This window comes from Lissotriton vulgaris, chromosome 3_1, assembly GCF_964263255.1.
Source record: "Lissotriton vulgaris chromosome 3_1, aLisVul1.2, whole genome shotgun sequence".
In the NCBI taxonomy this organism is placed as follows: domain Eukaryota; kingdom Metazoa; phylum Chordata; class Amphibia; order Caudata; family Salamandridae; genus Lissotriton; species Lissotriton vulgaris.
This window is the reverse complement of record NC_141689.1, coordinates 1826132399-1826148292: the sequence shown is the minus strand read 5'-3', so window position 1 is coordinate 1826148292 and position 15894 is coordinate 1826132399. Positions and strand designations below refer to the sequence as shown.

At 40.6% G+C, this 15894-nt stretch overlaps 1 protein-coding gene across 1 annotated transcript in view; it reads left to right on the top strand.

Moving 5' to 3' along the window:
* The window catches only part of PRMT9 (protein arginine methyltransferase 9), a 353591-nt gene that overhangs the window by 150454 nt on the left and 187243 nt on the right, over positions 1-15894 (top strand). Inside the window, exon 5 of the mRNA XM_086962269.1 lies at positions 4076-4178. Within this exon, the coding sequence (XP_086818395.1) occupies positions 4076-4178 (103 nt within the window). The remainder of the gene's footprint in view (positions 1-4075; positions 4179-15894) is intronic.

Below are 15894 nucleotides of genomic sequence, written 5' to 3'. Positions count from 1 at the left end.
TACATATACATCATGTATAAGGTCCACATAGGTTTTAGATTCCCCAATGCATTTCGCACAACAGTGCGCTTCCTCAGGGGGTCTGTAAGATGAAAAGAAATAGGACTACTAAGTGATGGTAGAACACGAGGAGCACGGAATACAAGATAAAGAGAGATGTAGCTTCAAAAGAACATGCTTCTCACCCAAATGTGACGTAGAATATTCCACGTGCAAAAGAGTGTAGTAAATGAGATGAATACTAGAACAACTAAAAATGTGCTGACAGAACAATGACCTTGAAAAAGTTTTAATAATAACATCCTTGATATTAATTCCTGTAATAGTATCACATTTTCTTATAGAAACAAGTAAGGGTTCAATACCAAGTAGAAAGAAAAGTGGGGAAAGGGGACAACCTGGTCTTGTACCTCTGAAAAGAGAAAATAGATTAGAAATGTGGCCTTTAATAAATAAACAAGCAGTATGAGAAGAGTATAAAGCAGAAATCATATGTATAAACATGTCACCAAAATAAATGCTAATAAAGTATTAAATAAAAACTGCCAGTGAATTTTATCAAACGCTTTTTCAGCATCCAATGCGAGGATTCCTGATGGCAGAGACAAATTGGATTAATAACATGCAACAGAGTTCTAGTATTATTGGCTGAATATCTATTCTTCACAAAACCAGATTGATGTGGATGAATAATAGAACGAAAAAAGGTAAAACGTTGAAATAAATGAGGGATAAGCTGTAACTGAAATTATTTATAGAACTCAGCGGGAATACCATCAGGACCAGGGGATTTTTTTTTTTGAGAGAGATTTTATGGCTAATATAATTTCATCTTGAGTAATAGGTGAATCAAGGTCAATTTTATCTGATTGCGAAATCTTGGGTAACCCACAATTTTAGAATAAATATTCAATTAAGGAGGCATCGTCAGTTAGGTTTGTTATATGGAGTAGTATAAAAATCCAGGAATTCATTAACAATATCATTTTGGGATAGAGCAATTTTACCATTTAGAGCCATGAATTGAATTTATTTGGCGTTTTATCTTTTTTGATGCGTAAATAATTGGCTAAACGTCTTCCCGATCTATTAATATTAAAAGCAAATTTGGCTTTAGAATTCGAAAGCTGAATACCAGCTCTTCTGCTAAGGACTGAGTTAAACTCATATCTAAATTTCTGTAATTTGAATCTGTATTGAGGGTCATTAGACGTAATAAAAAGTCTCATATTTTGCAATTTGTTTATCTAAATTTTTAAGATTTTCATTAAAAGTTTTATTTTCATGGGCCATAAAAGAAATAGTATCACCTGTAATATAAGCTTTAAAGGTGTCCGTCTATTCACCATAGAAGTAGAGCCTTCAGGGTTAAGAAGAAAGTAATGTATAGCATTTAAGAGTTTTAGTTTATTTTGTTCATTAAGAACAATACTAGTATTCATTCTCCATCTGGATTGCGTTGTAACATTAGAATTTAATTTCAAAATAAAAGAAATTAAGGCATGAGCCGAAATATTATTATTACCAATAGTAGAAGTAACCACTGAGTTAATTAATTGTCTGGAAATTAATAGATAATCAAGTCTAGAAGGAGAATTGTGTGGATCAGAAAAAAATGTAGAAAAAATTTGTGGGAAAATGTAATCTTTAAATATCAACTAGCTTTGTAGTTTGAAGAAATGATTTAAAAGCAAAAACCTTTAGGAGGTCAAAATGTAGATAGAGATAATCTATTTAAAAAGGGATCAGATATAACATTAATATCTCCACCAACTACGAGAGGAACTTTACCCAATTTGAGAACTTCAGTTGTCAGGACAGACCAAAAGTGAGGATCATCAGCAGTAGGACCATAAACATTTAATAAAAACATAACCGAATCATGAACTTTAATTTTAGCAATAACATATCTTCCATCGGTTACTGAAAATGTGTTCAAAATTTGGCAATGTAGTCTTTTTGCAAAAAGGATAGCAACACCCTTTTTTGCCATCATTTGCAGCAGATGAGTCAATACTATCAACCCATTTTTTTCATATACGCTAAAATGTTGTCATCAATATGAGTTTCCTTTATAGAACAAATATCCGCTTTACAACTACCCAAATAATCGAAAATGTTTGTACGTTTAACAGGATGACGTAACCCCTTAACATTTAAAGAAACTATTTTAATATTTTGAATGCTAGCCATAATGAAAAAGAAAGAAAAAGGTCAAGTAGAGGAGACAAAGATGTAGATAGAGAGAGGAAAATAGAATCTCCAAAACCGGTGATAAAGAGAGAGAGGGGAAAGAAAAAGAAAGCAAACAAAACATAAAAAATACGACAAACACTAAACATTATTAACAGGAATGAAACACACACACACACTTTACAAGCATGACCGAAACAGTTGGAACGCCTTGTGAATATAACCGTAAAAATTGTCAGGAAAATGCGTAAAACTGATGTTCAGGTAGCAGAGTCATGAGTATCAATTGAATGCTGTGAATGCTGAGCCAGAAACAATCTTAAATCTTCAGGTTGTTGGAAGGATTTAGAGAAATTATCTTTCAAATGTGCACTCTTGATGGGTCAAAAAGACCATAGTTAAATCCAAGACTTCTGAGCTGAGGACGAAGAGCAATACATTCCTTGTGAATCAAAACTGTTTTTTTAGCAAAACCAAACGATGGTGACGAAGAACTTTAAAAATCATTTGTAGAGGTTTTGTGTGGGGAGGATTACGATGTCATGGAATCCTACGTGCCTTATTAATTTCACCTTTTTTCTGAAAATTTGATGTTCAAAAGGCCAGGAATCCGATTCTCCAAATATAATCTGCAATTGGAATCTTCAACATCCTCTGGCAAATCAAAAATGCGCAAATTATATTGTCTGTTACGATTTTCCATATCCAGAAGGAGAGCAGACATAGGAGGCATTTTCGCTACATGTTGAGAGAAAGCGTCTATTAACTTTATTGTCATGTATTTTAATTGAATTATCAGAAATTTTCATTGACATACTAGCCATGTCTTTGCGCAAATTTTTAATCTCTGTCGCAATTGAGTCTCTGTTGGCACAAAGTGCTTGAATCTCGTCAAGAATTAGTGATAAAGAAGGTTCACTTGACTCAACCACCTTAGATTTAACAGGAGGAGGAGAAATCTGCTGCTTCCTTTTCCTATAAGGAGTTTGCACATTTTTATGATCCATGCTTTTGTTTGAAGAAATAAACTTGCAAGGAATATAAAAAGAATAAAAATATAATAATTGCTGAGAAAAGCTTGACAATAATTTAATAATTATTGAGAAAAGCTTGAAAAAATGAATGGTGCAGCAGCCTGTTGGAGTGGTTAGGCCAAAGCCATGCCCTCTCCTAAGCACTTACTCCACCCCCCTGACAGACAAGCCGGGCGTACCTCAAAGCAGGGCTGGGAGCTGAAGCAGGAAAGAATAAAACACCACTTCTACCAATGAGCAGACCTGGAAAAGCTTCACAGCATCGGGTGAGTACTTCTAGATCACAGTGACCTCATTTTAGGAGACAATTTGACAGGAATATCGTTGTAATAGATGGAAAAACGTGGAAAATCGAGCAGAGCTCAGCAGGCGGCGGCCATCTTGTTTTGCGCACTCACGCGTCTCCACCATTACCCTCAGTATTCTAAGTGCCATGTTCATCAAAAAATGGAATTGTTCCAAATTAAAAATATAACATCCTATTATAAATTAAATAAACGGGGAATGCATATCATGGCCATTCCAGGAAATAGGCTATAGCTATGTATTGAATAATTGTGAAGGGCAAGCAATATATATTTAGTTTGATGGTGAATAGAGCACATGGAGGGGCTATCTCATATTTGGTCTGTCTCCCCTTGTTACTAAATGAGGATGCTGAATATTTGCATAGTATTGCAAGCGAACAATCCTATATATTTGTTTTTCTTTCAATGTTCTTTTCCATTTACTGGCCCATAATGTGATGGAGGTCTCAAAATAACTCGATGTTCCATTTAGAGCAAGAAGTATTTGTTAGACTGTGCCACTGGGTCCTTTATTCTAAGACATTGCCTTTGACTTTGTAGAGTGTCGCTGGTTGTGACGGAGACTGTTGATGCAGGCTTATTTGGAGAAGGAATTGTTGAAAGCTTGATCCATGCATGGAAACATTTGCTTTTGCAACCAAAGGTAAGTGAGTGTTTACCAATGACGTACACAACTAAGTGTTGTGTAAGGCCATGTCTGAATGAAGAATTTTAGTTTAAAAATAGACATTAAAAAAAAAGTAGTTAATTGAGATTAATACAAATCTGGGTTCTCTGAAGGGGACGATCAATTGACTAGGTTGTAGGGCTGTAACTAAAAAAGGATTTATTTTTCAAACTTGTTAATCAGTATTCCAGCAGGAAAGCTTCATTCATTCTCAGTGGCACATCAGAGACTCTGAATGTTGAGGTATTCAACTAAGCCAAAGTAGGTAAATATATGTTTAATTCAGAGCCAGGTGGGTGGAGTTAAAGGGCATGTGACCGGTTATACTGGGCATTTTGTTCTGTTAGTCGGGGCCTTCAACTTATCGCAAAGCATGCACCCAATATAAGAAAACATGCCATTATGTTGCAGTCTATGGATGCCAAGAAGGTATGTGGTATTGTATAATGGATTTGTTTGCTGGTTTGGGAGGGAGAGTGTTGTTCCACTCCTTTAAGATAAGGGGTAACCTAATAATCTGGTCCGTCACAGTGTATGTCTCACATGCAGTGCCATGTTAGTTTTCTTTCCTCTAAGAACTGGTAGAAAACTATTTATTTTTCTCCTACTAATGTAGCCACCCTTCTATGTTCCCGAAGGGATATTTATAAAAAAAAATACATGGAAGCATACTTCGTTGTCTGTTTTGAAGACAGTTTAGTTAGACAAAGAACAACATGACAATTATCAGCATGGTGGTCTTCTTGAAGCTCAGTGTCTGATCCACTGTTACCTCTTCCTTCGCAAGATTTCAGCTCCAGAAGGGACTAGACAAGAGCTGGAAATATCCAGTAACTCCAGAGAAATTCTTCTTTATTCTCATAAGGCATCTTTCTCTGAAACTGGATCATTTCATTAGATCAGTTTTACTTTTCTTTAAAATTCAGGGTAACCAGCAAAATACTTCTGCTGTAGGATAGTAGTTGTATTTTTCATAATTTGCTCTTCCCTTGTGGCATGGAGCACCATAGCAATCGCAGAATTCATACAAAATAGAAGCCCAATCTGGGAATAACTTCACTTGAAACTATGTTTTATCGTGGATGTGAACAGTTTCTAGACAACTGCTGGGAGAATAAGTTAAAATGTTGTCATGGTCATGTCTCAATAGGAAAACTATTTAAAAGGTATGGAGTGAATTTGTTGTGAGGAAGTACATCTGGGGTGACTAGCCAAATTCTAATGAAAGTAAGACGTTTTTACAGAATTGGTAATTTTTACTGCAGATTTTATTTTAAGTGTGTTTTTAACAAGTTGCAATTCAGTTTGTAACAGTGGGTGTATCAAAGTTTGACTAATGAAAATATGGTTGTAAATAGATTTTTTTTAAGCAAGCTATACAAGGAAAGCCCACATTCCAAAAGTTAGAGTTTGCTCTCTGAGTAGACATTGTCTTCAAAATGAGGTCTAGACCTCTTAAGCACAAGAAGTTTGCTGCCATGTTCTAGTCCTGGGCCAATCATTGCAAATTGAACACTGATGTTGCCTTCCTGTAACTGTTTTATTTTTGTTTGTTATTAAGCAACCTTGAACTTCAGCTGTCTACTTGCTGCTAATCTTTGTCATTGCTTTGTTGCACTACTACTGTGTCTAATGTGTATGTTATGTGTTTACAAGGCTATATTGTGAAAGTTGTGGTGCCTATCCATTTCCTGTTACTGGAGGAACCCTTTGTTTACCCTCCAGTGAGTTTGGCAATCATCCAGGCTTATTGGAGGTGGTTTATATTGCTTTTGGTTTTTGTCAACATCAGAGCTGCTGACCAGATGTCAGGGGGACACTGAAATTGTGCACCGTTTCTGAGTGAAGGTGGTGATCAGCCACTAAACCTAGTTTAGTTAGCTATGTTAGCAAGAATTACAGAAGCTATTTAACTGCACACCGGGGGCTTGCGGGGAGAGCAGAGGTAGGTGAGTGGTGGTAAGAGAGAGGTGGTAGGAGAGAGGATGGAGGCAAAGAAAGCTTCTCCAGCATTGGAGAAGCTTCTAAACATTTAATGCAACAGAACCTCTGTTGGCTCTTGCATCCCTCCTTATCTATTTACTCAACCCTTCATCCAGTACTTTTTGCGTCTGTTGTCTTGGCACTAAGGAGACCTGCAAACCAGGAGAGAACATATTAGATTAGTCGTAAGATTTCTGCCTGGTTGCTGCCATCTTTCAAGAATGGAAAAGTCTACAAAATTGCCTTGCTGTCGTGACATGTGAGACAAGCAGGACTTAGCTGGCTCCCTGCAGAGGGCTCAAGTATAGTATACCTGCTAGAATTCGGAAACTGGTCCCCAGGAAAATGTCCTCAAGATTTAGCTGAATTAAAAACCTGCCCGGGCACAGCGTGACCGACCAAGCCTGCTCATGAGCAGCATGGTTGAGAGGATGTGCCTGCACCATCCTCGACCCATCCCTTGCCTGTCTGCCTGTTTTCTCATTGCCAGAGGAACCACTAGGTAACTGACTTTCACATCCCGTGGTATGGAATCCTGTTGCGTAGGCTGGATGAAGTCACCCTGTACTTGGAATCTTTCTAGCCCTTACTCACCCAGAGATTTTCCAGGCAGAATGATTGTAGATTGAAGTCACAATCACTATCTAATCATAAAGTATCAGTTTACAGTTGGAACTGTTCCAGCCAAAGATGTCAATGAGTGGCCCAGGGACCATGGTTGCTATTGGTCCAATGAGCGCCCATGACAATTTAGAAGCCTAGATGTGCGTAGCAGATTCTGAGACACAGGCCCATAAAGGATAAGACATTCCTGGAACTCAATAGTAGTAGCTGGCCCACACTCTCCCAATAGTTTTATAGAAAAACATAGGGACCAATTACAAACTTAATAAATCGGTGCACTTCATGACAAAATGATCCATGGTCAAGCTGTCATGCATGCATACATACAGTGCTGCCATCCAGCAAAGATTGTGGATAAATGGCCATGCTGAGTTGAAAATAAGTTAGAGCAATTGTTGGGAAGGCCGAATTAGCAGGGTGATGCGCCAAGGTTATAAAGAAAAAGACAGCTAGTTCTGAAATATTTGTTGTTCTGACTGTGTGGAGAAGTGTGGCTCACTGGTTAGAGGAGGCAGACCTGGAAGCAGAGGTCAGCCCGGGACCAGGGTTCAATTCCCGGCTCGGCGGGGTCTTGAGTCCTAAAATGTCCACGGACTCGACAATTCTCGCTCCGGTGCCTACTCGATTCACGGGTTCACACTCTGCGACTCTGGGCAATAGCTTGCTTAATCTCCACAACGGCCCCTCGCGGTGGGATGCCTGGCTTTCACCTTGTGGATACCCTGCCGGGGTTATCTCACAGGGGAATACCAGGACGGGTTCCCTAAGCAAGCGCTTAGATACCGGGTCGGTGATTTGCGCTATATAAATACATGTACATTTACATTTACTGTGAACCGCAAAAGATTTCAAGATGCTACCTTTATGAACTGGGGGATGGAGACATACAGGTATAGAGGAAGTGAGTTGTTACAGATGAAACAGTGGCAATCATTTAGCTTCCAGCTAAAATTGTCCCACTCTCAGACAGAAGTGTAGTGTGTGTGGGAAGGTAGGACACTTGCCCAGGCATGAAGGAAAGAAAGTTCCAAGGTGAGATGTATTGGCCATTACGAGGAAAGATCATCTAGTGCAGAGGATTCCCTAGATAACTTTGACATTTTTTAATACAAAGGAAAATGTGGTATTAAACATATTGGACAACGGAGAACTTAAAAACAAACTGTCATACTACTTGATGATTGAAGGAGGTGGCATCCACGTTATAGGAGACTCTGGTTCGTGGTATACTGTCGCGGAAGAGTGTGTGTAGAAGTACATTTGAAAAGAAATTAGACCGAATTTGTGAGAGTCTCACATAAGCACTGAGGAATATACCGCTGAATTCGAGATTCTTGGGTACAGCAGTTAAATATGTAAAGTTAAGAAAGGGAAAACAATGGGGAAATGTTGCATAGCGAAGAAAGGTATCTCTGTTCTTGGTTGATTAAATCAGAGAAACTTGTATATAGTCCTAGAAACAAACAGTGCTGATCAAATGCTAGTGCTGTGTGAGGGAGAGACCATTGGATAGAAAATGCTAGTCTGGTTTCTTGGTGATTCAGGGGAAGATTGGGGAGTTATTTGGGTTCGAGTATAACATTTTACTCAAAGATAATGCTATACTAAAGGTTCACAAATCGAGAAATGTTTCTATTCTGCTCAGGGAGGAGGTATACAAAGAACTGGAAAAATTGATTGAGGCAGACTTAATTGAGCCTATTGAGTCTTAAGATTACTCAACCTCTTCCAACTTCCAATGGTCATCACACATTAAAATTACAGTATGTGTAGACCTTCGAGATTTGAACAACAGTATTTTCATTGAGGAGATTCCACTATGTAAGTTCAATTACATGTCTGCTTTCTTGATGGTTATCGACATGTTTTCTACCATCATATCATTAAATAACATTTCACGCTGACAGCAAAAGATGCAAGGAATTCAAAACCCCTGATCGGTGCTTCCAGTTTAAAAGGATGATGCATGGTTGGTTTGCCCTGCAGTGGGTTTGCCGATACGTATGTTTAATCTGTTTGGAAAAATTCAAGTGATACTTTTTTTCCGGGGATGAGAGTTATGAGGAGAGACCAGCCTTAACACAATCACAGGCTTGAAAGAGTACTTGAGATCTTGGGAAGAATGTTTTGACTGCGCAGTACACCAAATGCATATTTTCATAGAGAATGTAACATTTTGGGTCATGAAATCAGTGGGTGGGGCATCAGACTAAAGGCAGAGTTATTGGATGTCTTCAGGTGTGCTCCTGCACCTCACAACTCAGATAATATCAGTATTTTTCTGGGTCTGGCAGAGTTTTCTGCTAACTTCATCATCTGGTTTGCAGACAAAACCTTCCATTTCAGACAGCTGGTTGAGGCAAACAACATGTACCGTGGTAAAACAAGTATTAAAGTGCCTGCCCTTTAAGGTTTCGGTCCGCAAGGTTTAGGTATAATTATCATTCATGCCAGTGTGAATAGTTTAGGGGCTTGTTGGAAATTTGCCATCTTTGCTGAGCCGCCCAGATTTTATTTTGCCCAGTGGTAAAGTGTTTCCTTCTCCTTTCAACATGGTAAAATTGGCATACTCCTCATTGGCATATTGAACTTATCTATGTCCCTAGTATTTAGTATCCGGGTATATAAGGGCCCGTAAGTAAAATTTCACAAGTAGACTGCAGCACTTGTGCCATCCCTTTCGTTACAATTTAAACAGGACTGCAGGCCTGCGCCAGTAGCCTGGCTCTGTAGATGTGAACTGCAAATTCCACCCACTAAACAACCTCTTTTTATGGGCCTAAATCTTTCTTTTAAATATTTATAAAGCACCTCTAAGTAGGCATTATTACCCATTAGGCGGGGTGAGTTGTATTCAAAAGAAGGATATGGAAAAGGTTCACATTAGACAGGATCTCACAGTGACTAGACTTACAAAGCTATTTTCACTGCAGCAAGTATGATTCTAGGATGCAATATTAAATATGAATCCTGTATCCCGGCAATGGGGCTAGCTAGAAACCTATTTAAACAACTATCTTTAGTAATTATGAAAAATCCCATTCAGTGGTGAAGTGAGTTTTTTTCTAAATATCAAAGAAAAGTAACTTTTATAAAGTTACCTTGCCCTGCCTGAAGTCCCTGGAAGCTAAATTAGCATTTTGCTCTGCCACTTTCAGCTAGCCAGTAATTAGTATTTAAATTAGTGTGAATGAGGTGTGAACTTTCTCCCAGGGGAAAACAATAGACTGACCTGAAAGAGCAGAGATGATCTATCTGAACCTGTCGTAATATGCAGGTGGGCTGGGAGGAACCTTTCTGACATTAAAGTGTCAAGTCTTGCTTTAGTGTCCCATCCTGCTTGACTGGTCTGCTAGAGTTTTTCATTTGATATTTGGGGTGCACTATATAGAGACCTCCCTGGTCACAGACCAGTGTTGGCTGATACTTGAGCAAGCCCTTCTTTTGTCCCCCTGCGAGTCAGGCCTCAAACACAGTGGGCCTCTTTTTGACATTACAATGTCACACATGTTTGATATGTCTTCTGGATTTACATAGAACATTTGAGGTGCACTTCAAACTATGAAGGTCGGAGGCCAAAACAATTATTTTCTAACCCATGTCTTTTTGCTTAAAACTCTGCTTTGTTCTATCAAACTTCCTGTCTCTGAGGTTGTTGGGAGTACAGGGACTGCCTAAGATTGGATTTTAGTGTTGAAGTTGGGAGGACACTTGAATTACCTTTTATTTTCTTCAAAAAACAAGCTTTATTAGCGATTTCCATATTCCAGGTACAGCCACATTAATAAAACAGCACATCTCTACATCAATCCAATAAGCCGTAAGGGGGATTGAACATCATACAATGACAATGGGTGGACGTAACTCGCAGACCAGCACTCTGCGGAATTCTGCGGAGATGCATAAAAATTCTACGGAATTCTGCAGAGTTCTGCACACCCGAGGCTCTGAATCTCAACCTTCCTGCACGTCTGCACGGGTCTGTACTGTGCCATACACAACGGGTCTGGAGCAAGGCACCGAGGCATGAGGCCACCATCTGAGGCATGTGCATCGATAACAGCAAATGATTCTAGGAGAGAACTCGAGTCATTTTCCTGTTTACCGGCCCTCTGCACCGGAGCAGGCAGCAGAGTTGTGCAAAATAAAACATTGGCGGAGATTCTCATTCCTATCCGAAGAATGCAAAATGTGCACCGTCCCCAAAATTGGGCTCCTACAAGCACCCTTAGCAATTCTGGCAACAGCATACCTAGAACTAAGAATAAATTAAGCCCCCAGAGAGTGGCATCACACTTTAGTGCACTACAAACACTAACGCTGCATTGACGTTTTCACATCTGTGTGTATAATCATGGGAAAAGACTGCATGACGTCACGGAGCTGTATTTGCATGCACCTTCTGTGTTGCAGGGATGTCTACTGCGCACACTGCAGTCTGTGCATGATTTTAGTATGTGGTGAATACATAATCACCCTCTCAAAGTCGTACCTGTTATGCCACTACACTCGTTGTCTCTAGGCTTATCCATACATAGGCTTGGCATGGCCAGAACATCTTCTCTCTTTCCAGCTCCCATCCACTTCTCTGCATCTTCCACAGCTCCCAGAGATTAAGGATGTATAATGGGAGGAGACAGGAACGGTGCTTGAGGAAGAGAGGGACCAACGATCAGGAAGGAAGGGGCTATCAGACTGCAAACGGAGCCATGAAAACGAATCATTGGAACCACTGTGTGTCCAAGGGTGCTGCGGCGGGGGTGCTTGTCTTGATGCGCTTTTATACAGTGGTCCTCCGGGGAGAAGGCTCCATTATCGCCCCAGTATGCAGGTAGCGGTGCAGGGAAGGTGTCTGACGGCTCTGTGTCACTGCTTTGGTTGCTGTCCTATCTTTTGCTGCTGCTTTCTGGAGGGCTCATACACAGCAGCAAAGAGACGTCAAACTTGACAGGCAATCCCCACTTCAGAATTTTCTGTGGCACACTAGGATTGGTTAAGGTGTGCCAACTGTTCTAATCCTTGGTTACCTTAATGTTAGTAGTACATGTACGTCACACTCACAGGCTACTCCCAGAATTATGTTCGCTTTGAGATTGGGTGTTAAGAGACATGGAACTTCTAAAATTACGGGCAAATGACAGCCATTGAAAGACCTGCAACATAGGGTGGGCGGTAAACTCTGCCACTTGGCGGATTGCAAAGTTTTTGCCTAAGTCTTGTTAGAGTGGAGTGGCAAAACTCTGCAAACTTCACTGACGGAGCGGAATTTACCACCCACCCCTGGCAATGATATGCTACCCATATCCAAGTAGGTAAACTAGAGAATGGGATGTCAATGCACATACAAGCAAGAAGCTTTACATTCTTTAACCACCGAAACCTGTACTTTGAGTCCCACTCGGTAATAGGAGCAATTGCTGGAAGAAAGGGGAAAAAGACAATAAGCAACAATTTTAATCCAATCATAGGGAACAAGGGACCACCAATTTACTGAGGAAGGCCTAGAAGGGATAAGAATGTGAGGGGAAGGCAGGTGTGGGGACTTGGTTATGGAGGGGTAGAGGGAGCAAGTTTCGCAGACTTCTACTGTGCTCAGCTCTGCTCAGTATGTGAAATATATGTGGCACAACGTCATGTCAGTGAAGGGTAGTGGTGCTATCTTCATTCGATGATTCTTTAGCTGGGACAAAAAGTAGGTGGGCACCTGGAGTCATCAAGGGACATTTGTGCATGATCTAATCCCATGCTTGTGTATGTTCAGGTTTGCGTTGTCCCTTCTGCGCTTGTCATATTGGCACCATCACATTCCGCCAACCTATTCAATTCTCATCTCCAACCTTGTAGTAGAAGGCCAGTAGGTGATTTCCAGAACGTGGAAATATGTTGCCGGGACAGTATTAAAGCGAGGCCCGCAAATTCATAGGTGATCATTTTAGTATGGGGTGTGAGAAACAGTCCCAGTATGCAGACAGTCTGGGTCTTATTCCAGTTGTCCCTTGTGGCTTCATTCATAAGGACCATCACTGTGTCCCAGTATGATGTGAGAGTCGAGCAATCCCAAACCACGTGGTAAAGGTCTGCTTTGTCTAGATGGCATCTGGGACAGGCAGCCTTTGCTCCTGAAAACATTCTGTTGATTAGCTTAGGCGTCAAGTATACTCTACAAAGATGATAGTATTGTATTCATTTAAAGCATTACGAGAGGTGCAAGGGGTATGCCTAAGGACATCAAATCAGTCTTTGTCTATCAATTCCCGCCCTAAGTCTGCTGCCAAGTGGTCTCAGAGGGTGGAGAGTTTGTGTCCAGTTTGAGAGAAAACTTATCTATAGTGAAGTGTGATTGCTTTTTTCTGGCCTGCCATAGGGCAGATAGTTTTAAGACATATGTGCTGAGGGGGTTCCAACCCTTCTGTACTCTACATCCACTTGATGGCAGCTGTCATTGCACTGTAGAGAAGAAAATGATGGTGTGGCGGGTGTCAAACTCAGTCACCCGGTCTGGGAAACCCTGCAATTGGCCACCAGAAAATCAGTCTCCAACTGTCGCCATACTTCTTTGCTCCCAATCAAGTAGTCCCGTCTCCTGTGTGTGTGAGGTAGAGCAGAATCGACAGGGGGAGATCTTTAGCATAGGTAAGTGTCGTCCTGGTGCATTGTAGAGCTCTGAACCATGCAAATTGAAGGGATGGCAACAAGGGTCCCTTGAGACTTACTCGGTGTAGAGAATGTGGCATAAGAAGTAATGCCACCAGGCGAATGCGACACTAGGATTGCCATACAAAACTCCCACAAACACCACCAGTACTCTGAGTCCGAGTTTAGTGTGGAGGAAGACTTCGCCCATCTTGAAAATGCCCAAAATGGATAGTGTTATCTCCGGTTTCATTTACCCCATTGGTTAGGGCATACACAACAGTCATTCCCACCCACTAGCTTTTGCCAGGCATAAATGTGGTAACTCCAGGCACCCAGTTCAAAATACTCTCAGACCTGTGGAAGACTAGGACCTGCTGTCTGAGGTCTGAGAAGAGTCTAAGACTGGACCTGCTCTCATTCTTGTACCCAGGACAAAGAAATGGACTCCAAGGGTCACAAGGCTGACCTCCTGTTAAATCTACAGGGGCACCACATGCTGAAATAGGCCTTTTGCTTGCAACTGCCCAACTGATTAGTGGCAACTGGACCTCAACTGGACCCTTCTGTTGCCTTCATCTGCCATCTTTTGAGTCTCTACGTGCCTTCCCTGAGGTCTGTGGGCTTTAGAAGTGTACTCCTGTGGTGGATTGAGCTTCTTAGTGCCATATTTACTTAATTATTAAAGATTCAGATCTCTGCTTACCCTTATTGGATTTTTGTCATGTTGACGTCACTTTTATTTTTTTTGTTTTGGGGATTTTTATTGTTTTGCATTTCGACTTTATTACTGTTTAAGAACTCCAGAAGTACTTTACTGATTGCTTTTAAGTTTAGCCTCTCAGCTCTGTCCTATGGCTACCAGTGGCTAGAGCTCAGTTTTATTTTGGTAGTAGTTCACCCTGACAATTACTTGATTACCTAATTTTGGTCCCTCAACTAACAAACCAATTTCTTACAGCGGTATTACATCCCAAAGTGTGACAAAAAAGGAATGAAGGTTATTTATGTGACAGTTTTATATAGCGCTGGCTGGACCAGAGGCTATCGGAGCCCCTACAACACATAGCATTGACAGAACAATTCACAGTTGATATAGCGGGGTGGCAGGCTGAGGTATTTGTTCAGTAGTAGATTTTTGAAATTCCATTTAAAGCAGGTACAGGTACAGGAAGGGTTGCTGCTAATATCTTTAGGAAGAGAATTCAAAATCGATTGAGCGTTACCCGGGAGAGAGTGTTTCTGAGATTATTCTTTTGTTTCACTTTGGGAGGGATAAGAAGAAGTACGTCGGAGCTTCTTAGAGCCATAGTTTTGCCCAATTTCAATAATTAGTTTTCTAAATTTTAAAGGTTTGCGGTGAGAATGGCTTTGTGGGTGATACAGGCTGTCTAGAAGATGCATCTTCCTTCTCTTTGAAGCCAATTCCCAGTGATAATGGCATTGTCCTAATCAAGTTTCGAAAGGACAAGTGATTGTACAACAGTTTTTAGGTTTTCAAGTGGGATAACCTATTTGATTTTCTTGAGTTTTTTTAGGCTGAAGAGCGCCCTTTTGTCAGAATTGTTGATATGTTTTTTCATTGTCATGTTTGTCTAGGGTATTTCTTAGGGACTTCCCATCGATAGAGTGTGAGAGAGCAGTTAACAGCGTCCATGCTATTGTGCCAGTTTTGGATCGGTGATGGCTTGTCATTTGGGGAAAAGAGTAACAGTTCTGTTTTATTGGGGTTACATTTTACAGGATTTGATGAGTTTTTTCATCGACATGCTTTTGTTTAGGGTGATTTTTAGGGACTTCACAGAGTTGGAGAATGTGAGAGAGCAGTTAAGCACGTCCATGCTTGAGCCAGTTTTGGATTGGTTATGGCTTTTCATTTGGGGAAAAGAGTAACAGTACTGTTTTATTGGGGTTCAGTTTTAGGTGATTAGTGCTTACCTAGGTTTGTATCGTGTTTAGTGTGGTAATCAGATGGCAGATGCCACTGTGGAATGATATTTTGAAGTAAAGTTGTGCGTCGTCGGCATGAAGGTGGTATTTCACCTCTGCCTGTTTCAGGATAACAGTGAAGGGTTCCATTAAAAGGTAGAAACGTGCTGGGGCGAGGATGGTGCCTTGTGGAACTCCTTGTGGGATTGGTGTAGGTTGTGATAGACAGCTTCTGATTTTTATTTGTTGCAAACAATATTGTAGATAGGAGGTAAACCATCTCAGGACCGTGCCATTGATACCAGTGCAATTTTTGAGAGTCTCAAATAAAGCTTGGCGGTTGACTGTCAAATGTCGCAAAGGTCTAGTAGGATTAGAAGGCTAGAGTCGCTTTCATCTAAAGTTCTGAGAATGTCATGATAAATCTAGTGTAGCAGTTTCCATGCTACACCCTTTTCGGAATCCTGATTGGCAGGTATTCTGCAGATTGAATTTCTCTGTGCTGGTTGAGTTAGATCAAAAC